A 16,320-nucleotide genomic window follows, 5' to 3' on the forward strand; every position below is an offset into this window, starting at 1 on the left:
TGCAGTGTTAATTCATTATGCAGTCTTTCAAATCAATTACAGTACACTACCCAAAACAATATTCAATTCCCTATTGCCCTTAACTGACTGTAATTCAACATAAAATGTGTGTGTGCCTTGATAGACAGTAGTTGCACCTCACAACTGATAATAAGCAATGAAAATATATATTTATTTGGCTTTACAGTGTTGTTTTATGTGTTCTGTTTGCTTTCAGATCCTTGATAAAGGGTCTGTTCCATACTTCCCATGAGAAATAAGCAGGTGTAAAAAATGTGAGAGTTGCCGTGCCAGCAGCTTTACCACAGAGTATTTTTAAAAAATGCTGATAACAGTGGGGTGGCTAACCTTGATATCAGCTGATTAGTTTTATTATTAGTCCGTTATAGTTAGACACCCTTATCAAGTACCTCTGTATAAAAGCTCTTCTAACAAACTCTCAGTACTACCTTTGCAAAAATGTTGCCGTGCCTGTTTCTTTTGGGCTTCATTGGTGAGTTACTAAGCTTCCATTTCTGAATGATTAACCTGTTGTAGTTGTAGAACAGAGGAACCACTTGGAGGTCAAATGCACACAGTGGTCATACTTTCAAGAATTAGAGAACTTTTATTGTACAATCAAATAAGAGCTGGCCTAAGACTATACTGTATAACACATCTCCACCATCCAATTAAATATATTATTTTATATTTTACTTGCTGTCCTCCATTGTAGCTGCATTTCATCTTCAAAACTGCCTCATTCTGCTGCAGCCTTTTCCTGTGTGTTACTATGCTTGTCTCCAAGGCTGGATTGTGGGCCATAGTTTTGTATTTTGGGCCAGGGAGAGTGCTTGAAAAAGTGGCATTGACATGGACCTAGATTTATCTAATGTAGACATTACTTGGGTTGCCCAGGGAGGGTTAACGCATCATCAATTGTTGCCTTTGGTTGAAAGCATTGTGGATTGCCAACATCCAGACCTCATGATTGTGCACTGTCGTGGCAATAATCTAGGCATAGTTACTACAGTAGGACTGAAAATCCCTTGGTAAACTAATGTCAATTTTCCCACATACTGCCTTGGAGTTAATTGAGTATTATATCTTGTTTCAGGAACACCAGGGCCCAGACGCCTTGATAATTGCACTATAAAATTTTATTGACTTACAGTTCAAAACCAATTTTGAAATTTGATCGGCACTTATTGCCTCACAAAATGGGTTTAGTACATAAACAAAAGCCATATAGAAAACACAAATCCTATAATTTAGTGAACTACAGGCGTTGCGACTGATATATGGCTTTTTACATTTTGCACAAAATACTTTTGAATGTTATACCCCCTTCTCTTCAGTCAGAAAAGGTCTGGTGATGTTTTAGCTTGTGTTGTTACATCATGCACATTTTTCTCACCCTTCTTTTCAGCCACTTTTCATCCATTCACTTGTCCACCTCCAGTTGGTTCGAGCCCCATTCTTCAACATCTTTCATAATCTCAGTTCTACCACTGACCCTTTTCTTCTGCTCCATTGAAGTAAAACTGACCACTGACCTTCTCCTGCTGTTCTACATCACTCCTACTTTTGTTAACATGTTGTCATTCACACCGAGCTCAATTTACAAAGGGCAGGAAAACTGTAAGATTAGTTATAGATCAAAGACAAATATATGACTTTTCAGGGATTCACAAAAGATTCAAGATGTCTGGAAATCAATGCAAGTCAAAAATATCTGGTAGTATTTCCATACATACCATTTGCAAATGCAAATGTCTGCCTTAAAAAATGTGATGCAAATGTGCAGCATCGTATTTGATGTTTTTGTTTCTCTACGGGCAAATATATTTTCTCCTTGGCAAAAATCTTTCTATTACACATCTATTGAATATGAGGATGCTTCTTCCTCATTCCCAACCTGCAAGCATTTTCAGTAAAGTTGCAAATGTTTCAGGATGGGAAACTAGTTATAAGAGCTACTTGAGTACAAGCAACGTTAGGAGTTTGTGGATGCTGGTCTACTTTTGAAAGTAGTACCTCTCAGGTACCCACACTATTCTTACATTTGTGATTATGGACATTTGGTCATAACTGATGAAAATTTGCACCACTAATTTAAATTGGGGTTTGCAATTACTTGTATTAATTAGGCCCATTGTGATCAATAAAAGGTAGCCCCACCCCTTTCCCCTGTTCTTATGCCATGAAAGATAAAGATATATTAACCATCACACAGCTGGTAGTGCATAAAGAGTCAGCACTCCACTGTACTAGTATTGTTTTGCACATGACTGAACATATAGAGAACTGGGCATGTGAATGCAAATACATTATAACATCTCTGAAAGCCGCATCACTATATACTTTCACAGACGGTGCTTGGCCAGGATGGGACAAGAGCACCCCCAGGCGTCGTCAGATCTCAGTTCTAATGAGTCTATCATGTCTGACTTGGATACCATAAACATATCACAAAGATGCATTATATGCACCCACCATGTTGACTTCTGTACACCACAGCTGGCACCACTGATGATTTGTGGGCACGCTGATCCTTCCTCTGAGGCTTCTTCTGGGTGTATAGACTGTCTCTGTAATCCAGTTTCCAGAATTGTTTGTGGTCACTCTTGTTCTGATCGTGTGCACCACAGCCAGCTCCCTTCACAGGGATGGCAGTTCTAGACCCCCGGGTTGCAAGGGCAATCCAAGTTCTCCCATGTTGTAGGTCCATGTCCTATCCAATGACATCAATGCCATTTCCACCCCATAACGGACAAAAATTTTCTTATCTTGTCAGTGCACCCCATGCCACCACATCCTTTTAACCATTCCCTCTGCTACAGAAATGAACACATTTGAGGTCATTCATTTACCAGCAGGCAGCCCTCATCTGAGCAGATGGACCCTTGTTTTCTTTCTAAAGGATGATGACAGATCGCACCATCTCATCCCCCTATACTTCTCGGCCCGGGGTTTCACCAAGCCACTCCGAAGGATCAGAAAATTACTGATAAACATTTGGTCCAAGGCTAGCCCGTAGATGAGGATCCGCATACAACACTTTTTGCTTCGTGTCAGGCTGTTGGGAGCCTCACATGACTCATGGGAGGTGTTCCTCAACAGATCTCTGGAATCTGGATCTCTTTTGGAGACCCCGTCTTTTACCTAAGGTGGACGTTCGGTGTTGTCTCTCTACAGGTCACAGGGGGATATATATCAAAGGATACATTTGCGATTCTCAAATACGGGTTTTTAGCAAATCGCTATTTGAGATTCACAAATGTATCGTATGTAGGATTTGCAAATAATTTTGCGAATCCTACATATTCCTTAATTGCAAATCGCAAATTGCGATTCACAATTAAGGAATACCTCCCCATTCATTCCAATGGGCCTAGAGGCCCATAGGAATGAATGGGGAGACATTCTCAATTTGCGATTCTCAATTAGAGAATCGCAAATTGAGAATGCAATTTCAAGGGTGCCAGGGTGTCAAATAGACACCTTGTTGCACCCCTGAAATGGACATGTGTGAACACATGGCACACATATACATGCCCTAAGGGCATGGATGTGCGCCACATGGCACTTTGAACAAAAAGTGCATTTTTCAAAGAAATCGCAAATTACCACCAACTAGAAGTTGGTGGTAATTTGTGATTTCTTAAGGCCAAATTGCACTTTTTCTGTGCTTCATACATTGCATTTAAGGAATCGCAACTTGGGATTCCTTAGATGCAATCGCAAAATAGAGAATCGCAAATTTGCAATGCCCTTTTGTGATGATACATCCCAAAAGGCCTTTTCCCATTCGCAAACGGGCCGATTCTGAGAATTGGCCTGTTTGCGAACAGGAAAAAGGCTTGATACATATGCCCCACAGTGTGGAGATTGCCCAAGATGAGAACTTGCCATTAAATCTAAAGGAGGTGGAGCTTGCAGTGAGCCAGTCTCAGATAAATTATGATCTAAGATAATGACATGCACTTTAAATATATTCAGAAGTTTTAACTTGCACTAATCATCTTGCATAAAATCGTCCCTGCTGTCTCAGGAAGCTGTCCAAGATATGGAACTCATAAAGGAAATTTTCTACATAAGTTTTACCGTGCGCAAAACTTTTACTTGGTAATGTCTGGTGGAACAACAGTTGAATGTTTTATGGGCAGTATGCTTGATTAGATATTAAGCAGTATGTGTTTGGTATTCAACCCGTCTGTATCAAAATATATGTCATATTGTGTGTAAAAGCCCTAGATCTTTTACTGGCCATAATGTGTACTGCAATCCATTAAATGCAGGCTAGAAGATCTGTGTATGCTTTTTTTGGTGTATTGGTTTGAGTGAATGGTTATTGGCTTACAAAATGTGAACATTGGTTATATAAATGGACTCCAAGTTAGAAGACAACCTGAATGGATTTCTGTGATGTAGTCCTAAAAAAGCTACCCGAGCCTTCATCTCTAAGCTTGCTGATTCATTGATTGAACTGTAAACTGTCTTGTTTACTGCCTAGCCATTTTAAAGTCTAAGAATACAAATATTATTTAAAAACGTTGGTCCGAGCTGCTGTTCCACGAGATCCGTGGTCTTGCTCCCATTTGACCACAAATCTTCTCTTCTTCAGAAAGTGGCGGTCCTGCGGGTAAGACACAGACATTCATGTGGGCCTTTACAAGCGAGGGAGAGGATTGACAGCCAATCACAGTCTCAGTAGCTTTAGAGAGAGATTCTCCAGGGGGTATGTCAGGGGTGCAGAAGGCCCTCTGCTGTCAGTGGGTATCTTTTTGTCGGTTTTTGTATCCCAGAGGTCACGAGAAGCTCAACTCTCCCATTCGGTTGCTCCATATGCTCATTCCAGATATGTAAACTGTAAACACATGGCTGAGTGGGTTTACATGATTTGTCTAAATTATAACTAAAACCTGGTTATTTAACATAAAGTAAATACATACAGAATTGTAGGTAAGGATGATTTATCTGACAATGTCTATTTACCATACCCACCTAAAATTCAGACACGTTTTCTGACATGTTCTCTAAATAAAACTAGACAGATGTTAATCTCCTGTATTTTCCTTCACAACAGGTCTTATTTCCGGCCACATTCTCAACCATGACATCCACAATGACATCCAAGCGGACCGTGTGATTGGAGGAAATGAAGCCGCGAGGAACAGTTATAAATGGCAGGTAAGCACACTGGAGGTATTTTGAAGGAAGTGTGCTGGTGGCCATTTTTATTGCTTCCTGGTGCACAAGGATGATGAGTTCTGGCGTTCACGCTTCTAAGCATTGGTTTGCGGCTGCTCAAGGTCTGGTTGGCAGGCACCATTCCTGATACACATAGAAGGCATGAGAGGGGTGGGCTGATGTTCACTGATCTAGGTAGACTACTTCCTTCCTTGGGTCTTTTTATGTAGCTCATATTTGGCCCAAGGGCATCAGAGCCCTTTACACGAGCACCAGATTGCATTACATGTTTCTGTTTTTTATGCACTGGAACATTAAATTATTTGCCCAGGATCATTGGCTGTTGAGCCAGAGCTGGGCCTTGAACCGGTTTCAGCAGCCCTGTCCGTTATGCTACATCTCCTCCCCAGTATGATAGTGCGAGAACATTTAAATGAACAGTGAAGCTCTATAAAGTAAGTGTCCACACAGTGACACAAGCAGCAAGGCTTTCCCTGTAGAACAGGGTATTGTAAACAGATCCTATGAAATATTATTTTCTGTTTCAATATGGGGCCATTTATTCTGTCAAGTTGACAAGTGGCTGCTGTGCAACATTGCTTTGTGTTTCAAAACATGCTTTGTCTTTGCATCCAGGTCTCCCTCCAAACAGCCCACTATAGTGATCCCGATTACTGGTCTCACATGTGTGGTGGATCACTCATTAGTGCAAGCTGGGTCCTGTCCGCTGCCCACTGTGTTGGCTTGTAAGTAAACTTTCTTTGTGCTTGCTGCTGCTGATTTATGTTACTAAGAAATGTATGTGTTTCCATCGGAAAGGGTATTTTTTGCTCTAAAGGTGCCATTTTCAACCGCAATAGTGCTCTGAGCTGCTTTGCTTCACTATGGGTCGGAGCGGATGGGGTGAAGTGGGGTGGCATGGGCACTATGGCCCTGAAATGGCCAGATCACCACAAACACCCTAGTTTTTGATGCAAGGTCCAATCTACCAACAGAATCAGACCGGGCTTTGAATCAAAAAATTAGACCTTATTGAATCATGCACTAACTTGGATTTTTTTTCCTCCAGATCTTCCACACATTTCATGTGTACTGCACTGTACAATGGGGCCCTCATTTATGAGAGGTTTGCACCACGTTTGCACTAAGCAACCTCTAACTCAGATTTTTGAAGCCACGCAAAGCCACTGTGCGTGGCCCTGAGTGGCTTAAAAATCTGGAGTAATGCAATGCATCGCAAATTGCTGCGTTGCGTTACTCTGCCCTGGGTAGGCGTTCCATGGGCATTGCGTGCTTGTTCCCACACAACTCCTATGGATTTTGACGAATACCCAGATTTACAAGAACTCTTAAACCTGGGAATGCAGCAAAAAATGAAACCTTCCCAGGGGAGTGTAGCAAAGAGAAACATCTATATTTCTTCTCTTTTCTTCCTCTTTGCCCTCCAGGATTGGTTAAGTGCAGAAAGGTGCCCCTTGCTGCACAAAAACAATCCTGAATGTGACACAAGTACCCATGCACCATTGCGCAAGGGTGCTTGCATTTGCGCTAGGCTGCCAAAAGGGCTCCAGCACAAGGGAAGGGACAGGAATATGCTGTATTGCCATAAATACAGTGCATTCCTGCCCTTCCTTGTCGCGCAGTGCAGTGTGTTAAGGTGACTTGCTGTGCTCCGCTGCATGACGTCCTCATAAATGAGGCCCTGGGTGTCTGGACAAAACATTGAAGAAAAATATCTTGTCTTCAAATTTTCATGTCAAGAATACCGAGAACAAAATATTGTGAAAGTAAGTTTCTATGTATGAGCAAAGTTTTACTATACTTAACTCCACATATATGTACCTTGAGATATATATATCTTCAAGGCACATAGATGGAGAGTGAAGAATAGTAAATTTACACTTACCCATTTGCACTTACCTGCTCGATATTTTGGTCCTCGATATTTTTGACACCATATTCTGTCCACACCTTGATATTATGTTAGACAACCGTACAGCACGCATGCAATGCCTGTCAGATATTAGAATACTCTTCCTGTCCAAATCCTATGTTAAACATCTAGCAGACACCTCTGCACCATGGTGCTAATGCTGCGTTTAGCAGTAGGCAGCCTGTTAGTGTACCAGTACAGGAGATGACGGCACCATTAGGCCATGTCTAATACATATAGCTCTGAGCTGCTTTCTTCCCCTTGCGAAATGAAGTGCAGCAACTTTGGTTGCCACTCTGCCTTGTGCTACAAATCAATAAATCTGCTCCCACAGGTATTCATTGACTGACTGACTCCAAGCTCATCATCTTTTGTAACCATTTTAATCTTCCTCCACATCATCATCAACACCTCAATAAATCATAACTGTATTGTGACCACTTGCGTTCTTACTGCCTCCATTCTCTTTTAGAATGTATACCTCCTGTCTTCTTGGCTTTGTGGAAGGCTCAACTGTAGGAAAGTAGGATCTGCTTCCTATAGTTACCCCCACTTTTTGCTTGATGTGACACTGCTTTTGGCTGGTCTGACTGTGATCCTGATAACCAGGACCCCAGTCTATCTGTGTTCTCCCTAAACTGTTGTGTTCAGTACCTAGGTACATCCCAGATTGGATACAGGGGTACCCTTGTCAGTCCATAGTATATGGCACCCATGTTCCCAGGGCATAGGTACCCCAGAGGTAACCCATGGGCTGAAGCATGTATTATGCCGCCCATGAGGGACCATTCAAAATGGAACTACAGGTCTGCCATTGCAGCCTGTGTAAGTTGGTGCTTGCACCACTTACTAAATATATAGGTTTACTATATCTAAGGGTCACTGCACTTCAAACCTATAAGTCACCCCTATAACAGGACTTTACAATCCTGAGGGCAAGGTGCTTGGTTCTAAGTGAGAGGGTGTCCCTGCCTGAGCAGGACACCCCTGCAGCCTACGGAGTCCATTCTCCCGGGTTGTCAGTGAAGCAGCCACATACAATATAGTGGGGCACTGCGTAATTACGGGATGACTATCTCGAAACTGGCTGCAAAGAATCCTATCAAGTTTGGTATCAAACATGTTGAAATTATACCCCCCCACACCGTAACCAGTGTGGGAGGTATGATTCAAAGCACTGGAATAGCCCTCCGTTAGGCTCTCAGTCTTCCTGGTACGAGCCTTCTTGACCTGGACAGCACAAAATGGTTGCTGCCGACAAGAGATACATTTCTGCCCTCCTGCTGCTGAGCCAAGCTCGAGCAGAGGAAGGTGGAACAAAAGGCATCCTGTCACAGGGAGGTGTAACCACCTCCAAGATAGGATTAAGTGTACTAGGGCTGGGTGGGTGCGCTTACCTGTGCCTAAAAGTCTGCATGAGGGGCACATATCCCTGTGCATAGTCCAGTTCAATCCAGTCCTGGGAGCCGTTGGTTCCCGCTCTGGTGCAAAACTGGACAAAGGACATGGAAGTAAACCTTCCCCTGTCCATACCCTCCCCTGGGGGGGTCCCCTGAATCGTCCCAACCCTTTCCTTAGGGTACTTAAGGGCTTACCTGAGTGTAGGTCCCTAGATTCATCATGGGATAAGATTCAGAACAGATACCGCTGCACTTCTATCGTCTGGGCACTCTGGACTTTGCTGGACTTCCTTTGGGCCTGACTTCGTCTCCCTTCCAGTCTGCTGCATCGTCTCTGTCTGTGCATCAGACTGGAACATTCCAAGGCCTGTGAAGCATCAAGGACAACCAAAGTAATCTCCCTTGGAGTGAAGGAGTCACTCCCCTGCATTCGCAGGCACCACAACACTGCTGACCGGTCTGCTGATCTCAAGCTCCTATGGACTCTGAAGGCTTTAACAATACAGGAGGTGAGTTTCTACTTTCCTCGAGGCCTGAACTGTCCTCTCACAGAGTTTGAGGCCAGTATTCCTCATGGGGGCTGCAATACCCAAACCCCTGTGCACGGCGTACTTTTGCAAGTGCAAATGCTTGTTGGCAATGCTGTAACAAGTGCATTAGGCTCCAAGTAGACCCAATCTCTGGCAACTTCTCCTACAAAGATCATCAGCCACATTGCATCTTGTGCTACGTGGCCTGCTGTTTTGTAAAGCTGCCCAAGGTCCTCCTACAACTCCAGTGCCTCTGACCTGTAGGTGCTGTGGCGGGTCATTTACATCTTCGTTTGGCTCCCCTGATTGTTCCTGACTTGCCTTGCTTCCCCTGCCTTTGATGAGTCTCCTGGACCTTGCTGGTCTCCCTCTTGCAACTTATTGACTTCCTGCGTGGTTCCTTGGGTCCCCAGTGATTCTACAACCTCTCAACATTGTCCTGACTCGAGTCATGGTTCTTATACCTCTTTCTTAGTATATGGTGTGGTTCCTTTCCTGGGGCCCACTGTGTATTAGTGCTATTTACTGTGATTTCTTTGCTAAAATATTGTGTGCTTTGTGTCTATGTCTGTGTGGGAGATACCGTAACGTACTAGATAGGTTTATATAATAAATACATATTTTTATAAATACTTTGTGTGGTTCTCTTTCATTTAATCTATACTATAAGATTGCATTCTGGTAAAACAAGCTGCTTTACACTCCTTCAAGACTAAGCCTGAAGGCTACTTTCCACATCTACCTTTTAGAGAGCTTTCTGTGGTTGTCTAAGACCTCTTAAATCCCCATAAGGGTTGTCTGGACTGGTGCAAGGTGCCAACTTACATTAGTGGACATCATATACCAGGCGATCTTCTCACATAACCAAACTGAGGAATTTTAACTCCTCTGCCGGAATCTCTCTCCAGGCTAACGACACGCTCAGAGCTTTCCTAGTTTTGTAGCTTTCCTATAAATGGGTCTCTATTCTCTGAATCTCATTGGCCATTTATTCTGCACACACTTCATTTGGGATTGAGTTCGTGAAAAACTTCAACACAGAAGTTTTTATATCCAGTCCTTCTGAAGCACAGGGCACATATTTATGTGCAAATGTCATGCATGGTTTTCCATGCGCCTGCATCTTTCTATCAGTAGCAACTCATTGTCTTGGAGCTTTACAACTGCTAGGGCCATTCTCTTCCATCTCAGTTTGTGTTTAGTTGCTTACATCTCAAAATTTTGAGCCTTCAGTTATAAATCATACAGATACTTGTCTATGAACACATATGCCACATGGATCTCTTTCTGATGTTGCTCATTCTTATCAAATCTGGATATAATCTGCCCATATCCCCTTCTGAGCCCTCTCTGTGGCTAACTCAAGCAACACCTCTTTCTTTGTTGATCTGTCCACTTACTGCATCAAACTCAGCTACATCAAAACTCTCCTCATCCTCAACAAGGCTTGCAGAGTCATCTAATACTCGAATCCCATGTTGACCTTAGACCCAGTGTCGACACCTACCTTTAGAATAGCTTGAAGGATAATGATGTGGTTCGAAGTGAAATAAATAGGATATAGCAGGTGACATAGTGTTTTCAATGTTTCGCTGAGTACCTTGAACTTTCTTGAGAAGACCTCCAGTGCTTGATTAACAGCTGACCAGTCAATCTAGGAGAGTGCACACAGAACCTGCCTGCACCTCGAGCTTGCGTTCCAGCCACCTCTCATCCTCAGTAGGAGTGCGCCCATTTATTGTCCCAGTGCCCTCATTAGCATTACTTTTGGATTTATCATTGGACATTGCTGTGCTTTTCCTTTTCCTAACCCCATTCCTGCTTTCTTTAGTAAAGGTTGAGCCAGACAGTCGGTTTTAGTCCTGAAAGATGTATTCTATCACCAATGAGTTTTTTAATGTTGTATATTAGTATCCTCTGTTCCTTATGCTGTCTTCAAGAAGGTTACAAACAATGGGCCTCATTCACAAGACCTGCCCGTATGTACAAGGCCACCTTAGGTCACCCTGCATGACTTTTCATGGCCTTATAAATATGGGCCCCTTTCACGCATTAATCTGTGGGAAAAGGGCATGGGTGTTGCTGTGGGTGTTCCCACGCAACATCTATGGAACCTGACACATTTCCTGATTTACAAAGTTTTGTAATCCTGGGAATGAGTCAGAATCCTACGCCGTAGGCGTAGGCGTAGGAGTGGCACAACAAGGAGAAATACTTTTATTTCTGCTTTTTTTCCCTTTTTCTATGCTTGCTGCATTCTGCAGCAAGCATAAAAAGAGGAAAATGCCATCAATTATTGTTTTTGTGCAGGAAAGTATCCCTTCCTGCACAAAAACAATCATACCCACAAAGCAGGCACCCTTGCAACATGACACAAAGGTGCCTGCACTGGCGCATGGCAGCCAATTTTGTGCCAGCGCAAAGGAAAGCACACGGATGCGTCGTATTGTTGTTAATACGGCACACTCCTGTGGTTTTAAAATGGTGCTGCTCAGCCATGCAAAATGGCTTGTGTGCAGTGTCATTTTGTAGTAAATGAGACCCAAATGCGATTGTTGGGCCCTCTTTATCTAATGAGGTGCCTTTTGTAACGGTTCCTGGTTTGGATTGCACCCGTTCTCCAGCCTCCAAACCTTCTTTAGGGGGAGAGAAACAGTCCCTCTCCTAGGCTTTTTCTCCAAAATGAAGGTAAGCCTGCAACCTCCCTCTCCCCACTCCTGGAGAACCTGATCTTAGGGGAGCTTGGAGGCAAAATGTGGCGATGGGGAGAGGTTATAAGTTCTATTCTTGGAAATATGGGCACAATGCTAAGTTGAGTATTCCCTTGTAAACAGAGTCCTGGTTGACCAAATCAAAGGAGTTTAACATTTTCTAATGCACCTCAAATTATATTCTAGTAGAACTGCATCCTGCGGTCAGTAGAGTTAGAAATAAGAGGATGTCCTGACCAATGAATAGGTTTCAGAACATGACTTCAGAATATACACCCTGAAGTCATGTTCCCATCCTCGTCGCCAGTGAAATGAAGGATAAATGCAGGAATTGGTATTAAGTAATCTTTAATACTCGAAGAGCTCAGTTATAATCATCCAGTAAGCACTGCATCCAGGAACAACTGTCCTTTACAAATGATGCAGAGAAATATGACATATATAACATTCCATATTCCAGAAGTACTAACTAGAACATGTACACAGGAAGAAGAATGAAAATATTAAGAATGCAAACACAACACATTCGTTGCTGGAAAACAGATTTTTATTTTAGCTTAATGTTAGCACAGCATGTTGGGATGCTATCTTGAATGCTTTAAAACCCTACCTTGGGGAAAATATAACTTGTTTTGGCATCTAAGACTCACTAGTGAGAAGAAAGCATTAAAGCAACTAGAGAATGAAATTGAGGCAATGGCAATAGCAATTGCGGGGCAATCGAAGGATAGGCAGTAGGTAGTGCACAAACAACGTGGTTAGTCATATAAGGTGAACCCTTATTTTATAGTACATACATTTACAACAGTAGAATTAGAGGCTAGCAAAGTAAGACATTTTGAATAAGAAGTGTGAGGCTGTGGGTGTACTTTAAGATAGGTCTGTGGGGCCTAATCGTAGAACCCACTTGCAGATACTGTCTTGGGTCCAGTTAGTATCGCTTACTTAACCTTAGCTCAACCCTGGGTAGCTTTGGCTGTGAGCAGTAAGGCTTAGAAAAGGAACTTGGTGTGAAGCATTTCACATCACCAAACAAAGGAATAAGAAAATCACACATCAATAAAAAGACACAACAATTTATAAAAATAGAGCAAATTTTAATGAATTATTAGAGACCTTCATTATTAAAAACTTACATAGAGTGTCCGTAGGTACTGATTTTAAAGCTTTTTATCACTTTTAAATGCAACCACAAACAAGCACTGGCAAACGTATAGTTTGAACTATTTTTTAAAAGTTTGAAAAAGTTAGTACGAGTACTCCAGCATTGCTTGGGTGACCCAGTCCAGCAGGGATAAGGTCTAGGGGGTCAGAAAGGATACTTTAGACAGTTACCTGGCCACCAGAGCATTTTTGCAGCAAGTTCCAAACTTTACATGACAACCGCCATAGAAGTCAATAGAGAGGTCCTGAAGCTTAGGGATCCAGCCCCTAAGATGATTATAAGGATTCTACGGTTATCGCAAGGTCGATGGGGGTGTCTTGATGGTGGTTCATTGTACCACAGGTAATGTGGGTCAACTTTGGCCATGGACATCGGGGTACCTCGAAGACCTCTGCAGTAGTCGGACAGCCGATGCTGCACTAGTGATCATGCTGAACCGCTTATGGATGAAAACTGATTGGTGGGGGTTGGTGTACCTTGTGAATGACTAATCCAAACTTGGACAGCACTCCCTGACTCGGGTGCAGGTTTTGATTTTTTGGGATATGTCCTTTGTTGTGCCCAGCAACTGATAGTGGCAAAACATCTGTGGTGGCTACCAACCTGTCTAGTTGGGCTCTTTCAGCAGACTAATCCTCAGTCACTGGTCTTGGTGAAGCTGGTAAATCAGCTTTTCCTCGGGTGAGGAGCCTCAGGCACCGTCCCAGTCTCACTGGCCCAAAAGTGCAGCAGATGCAGTCCTCTTGATGGTGCAGCCTTTTTTGCATGGTTCAAGGGCAGCATGGTTATCCTTCTTTGGTCTTTTCTTCTTCTGCAATGTGAATTGAGTGGCAGGGACCTCGGGGTGCCCTACTTATACCAGGAAAGTGCCTGTGTGGGTAACACCGGAAGCTCACTCCCAACCTGCCCAACTGACTCCTCAGCCAGGCTGCTCTATTGTCTGTCCCCAGGCATGGATGTGGAAAGTAGGGGTGACTCCAACATTATTGTGGGGTCACAATGGTGCTCCTCTTTCTTTCTCTTCATTGGGGGCCCAGGGATGGGGTCCAACGCCCAAAGATTAAATGCTTGTTTTTGGGCCCCGAGAATGGTGTCAGGGACTGGTTCCTGTGGCTCCCTGCACCAGCTTTTATCTCCCTTGCTTTATCTGTGGTACTGAGGCACAGAAGTCCAGCCCTTTGCCCAAGTGGTCCTTAGGGGGTGTAAGAGTGTTTACTTTGGTTCAAGATCTACAATTGCTGCTATATGATGCTTGCTTTGATGTAAAATCTCTATTTCATTCGAACTATTTATAAATGTATACATAAAATTGTTATTTGAATGTATGTATATATATATAAATATATATATGTAGCTCCGTGGGGGTGTCCAAAAATTAAACCGCACTCGAACGTAGGGCAGCTTCCCCAAAGCTCTTTATTAGGTTTGCACAGCGTTCTCCTTCAGTCAATCCAATATCTGACTGTAACGCTGACGCGTTTCGAGACCTTCTCTTTTTCAAAGCGCAAACAGTCAACGAGTGATGCTTTGGACTCTGCCTACCTTTTAAGCGAAATCGCACAAAGCAACGCATTGCCTCATCATGAGCAGCCTAATAAGGCATGTGTCCATTCAGGAAATATAACGAACTCCAACTCCCACAAAGCAACGCATTGCCTCATCATGAGCAGCCTAATAAGGCGTGCGATTTCGCTTAAAAGGTAGGCGGAGTCCAAAGCATCACTCGTTGACTGTTTGCGCTTTGAAAAAGAGAAGGTCTCGAAACGCGTCAGCGTTACAGCCAGATATTGTATGGACTGAAGGAGAACGCTGTGCATACCTAATAAAGAGCTTTGGGGAAGCTGCCCTACGTTCGAGTGCGGTTTAATTTGTGGACACCCCCACGGAGCTACATGTTTAAGCGGCCGTCCTGTCGCTAAACCGCACCACCCCTTGGCAAGGGGGCCACGAGCCTCAGGACTTGGGACTCTGAGTGGAGCGTTGGGAAGGATTTAGGACAACGTATCCTCATCGGAGCTTTTTATCCGCAATAAAATGAAACGAGTACCCATTCAGGAAATATAACAAACTTCAACTCCCACAAAGCAACGCATTGCCTCATCATGAGCAGCCTAATAAGGCGTGCGATTTCGCTTAAAAGGTAGGCGGAGTCCAAAGCATCACTCGTTGACTGTTTGCGCTTTAAAAAAGAGAAGGTCTCGAAACGCGTCAGCGTTACAGCCAGATATTGGATGGACTGAAGGAGAACGCTGTGCATACCTAATAAAGAGCTTTGGGGAAGCTGCCTTACGTTCGAATGCGGTTTCATTTTTGGACACCTCCACGGAGCTACATATAAATATATATATGTAAATATATATATATTCACTGAAAAAAACCATAGGTTTCACACCAGTTATAGTTAGGTGGAAATTTTACTCGCATGAAACCATTGAAATTCCCACGTTATAGTTAGTTGGACTCACTATAACTTGCGCGTGCAATGCACTGCTGATGACGTCACATATTACATCACTCATGACATGGTCAGTGACATCACTCATGACATCACTGATGACATCTCAAATGACATCACTGATGACAACATCCTTGTGACAAAGTGGCAGACCTCCTATCTGCATAAAATAACCTTTGACACACACATTCAAAAATAGAAACTAACATTTTCTTAAAAAAGGAGAAACCAATACCAATTACAACTTATTAGGTAATTCCAACATCTACATACACATCCACTCATTCACCAACAGTTCTATATAGTCACTCATGCATGTACTTACTCATCATATGTACTCATACACCTATACATCCTGTTACACACTAATACTCATCCAAATAGTTACTCACACACAAATTCACACATGCAAATAAACTATCAAAAAAACATTTACTTGATTATACTGCTATGTACACACCACTACACATACTTCTACAGAAACGGAAACATATTTACTCTCTTAAACAATCAATTATAAAAACACATACTCACTAACCCACCCATACACACAATCATCCACCCATACAGTCTTGCACACATGCTGTCTTCAAAATACATACAAATAGTGAGTCACTCATTCATGCATCTGTGCTCTAAGTAATATCCCCCACCGAACCATACACACACTGATACTGATACTCAAAAAAACAACTAATAACCCATATACACACTCATGTAGCTACTCACCAACCCATGCAGCCACTTATACACAAAGTGAGACACAGATACAGATATTTAAATATTTAAACATTACTCGCTAATATATGTATTCACTAAGATACATTTAATAAGTCAGTTAACCAATCAATTTTACACAAAAAAACATCCATTTAGACATTTATTTACTCATTTATTCTTCCATCAACCTTTAGATATACATATATAAAAAATATTTATTTTTCAGAAAGATAC

At 42.7% G+C, this 16,320-nt stretch overlaps 1 protein-coding gene across 1 annotated transcript in view; it reads left to right on the top strand.

The window, feature by feature from the left end:
- Window positions 1–437: 437 nt before the first annotated feature.
- Window positions 438–16,320, top strand: part of LOC144784442 (elastase-1-like) — a 139,384-nt gene continuing 123,501 nt past the window's right edge. Inside the window, exons 1-3 of the mRNA XM_078663199.1 lie at window positions 438–493; window positions 5,069–5,172; window positions 5,809–5,918. Coding sequence (XP_078519325.1) covers window positions 460–493; window positions 5,069–5,172; window positions 5,809–5,918 — 248 coding nt within the window. The 5' untranslated portion in view covers window positions 438–459. The remainder of the gene's footprint in view (window positions 494–5,068; window positions 5,173–5,808; window positions 5,919–16,320) is intronic.

The sequence above is a fragment of the Lissotriton helveticus genome, chromosome 10, assembly GCF_964261635.1.
Source record: "Lissotriton helveticus chromosome 10, aLisHel1.1, whole genome shotgun sequence".
NCBI lineage: Eukaryota > Metazoa > Chordata > Amphibia > Caudata > Salamandridae > Lissotriton > Lissotriton helveticus.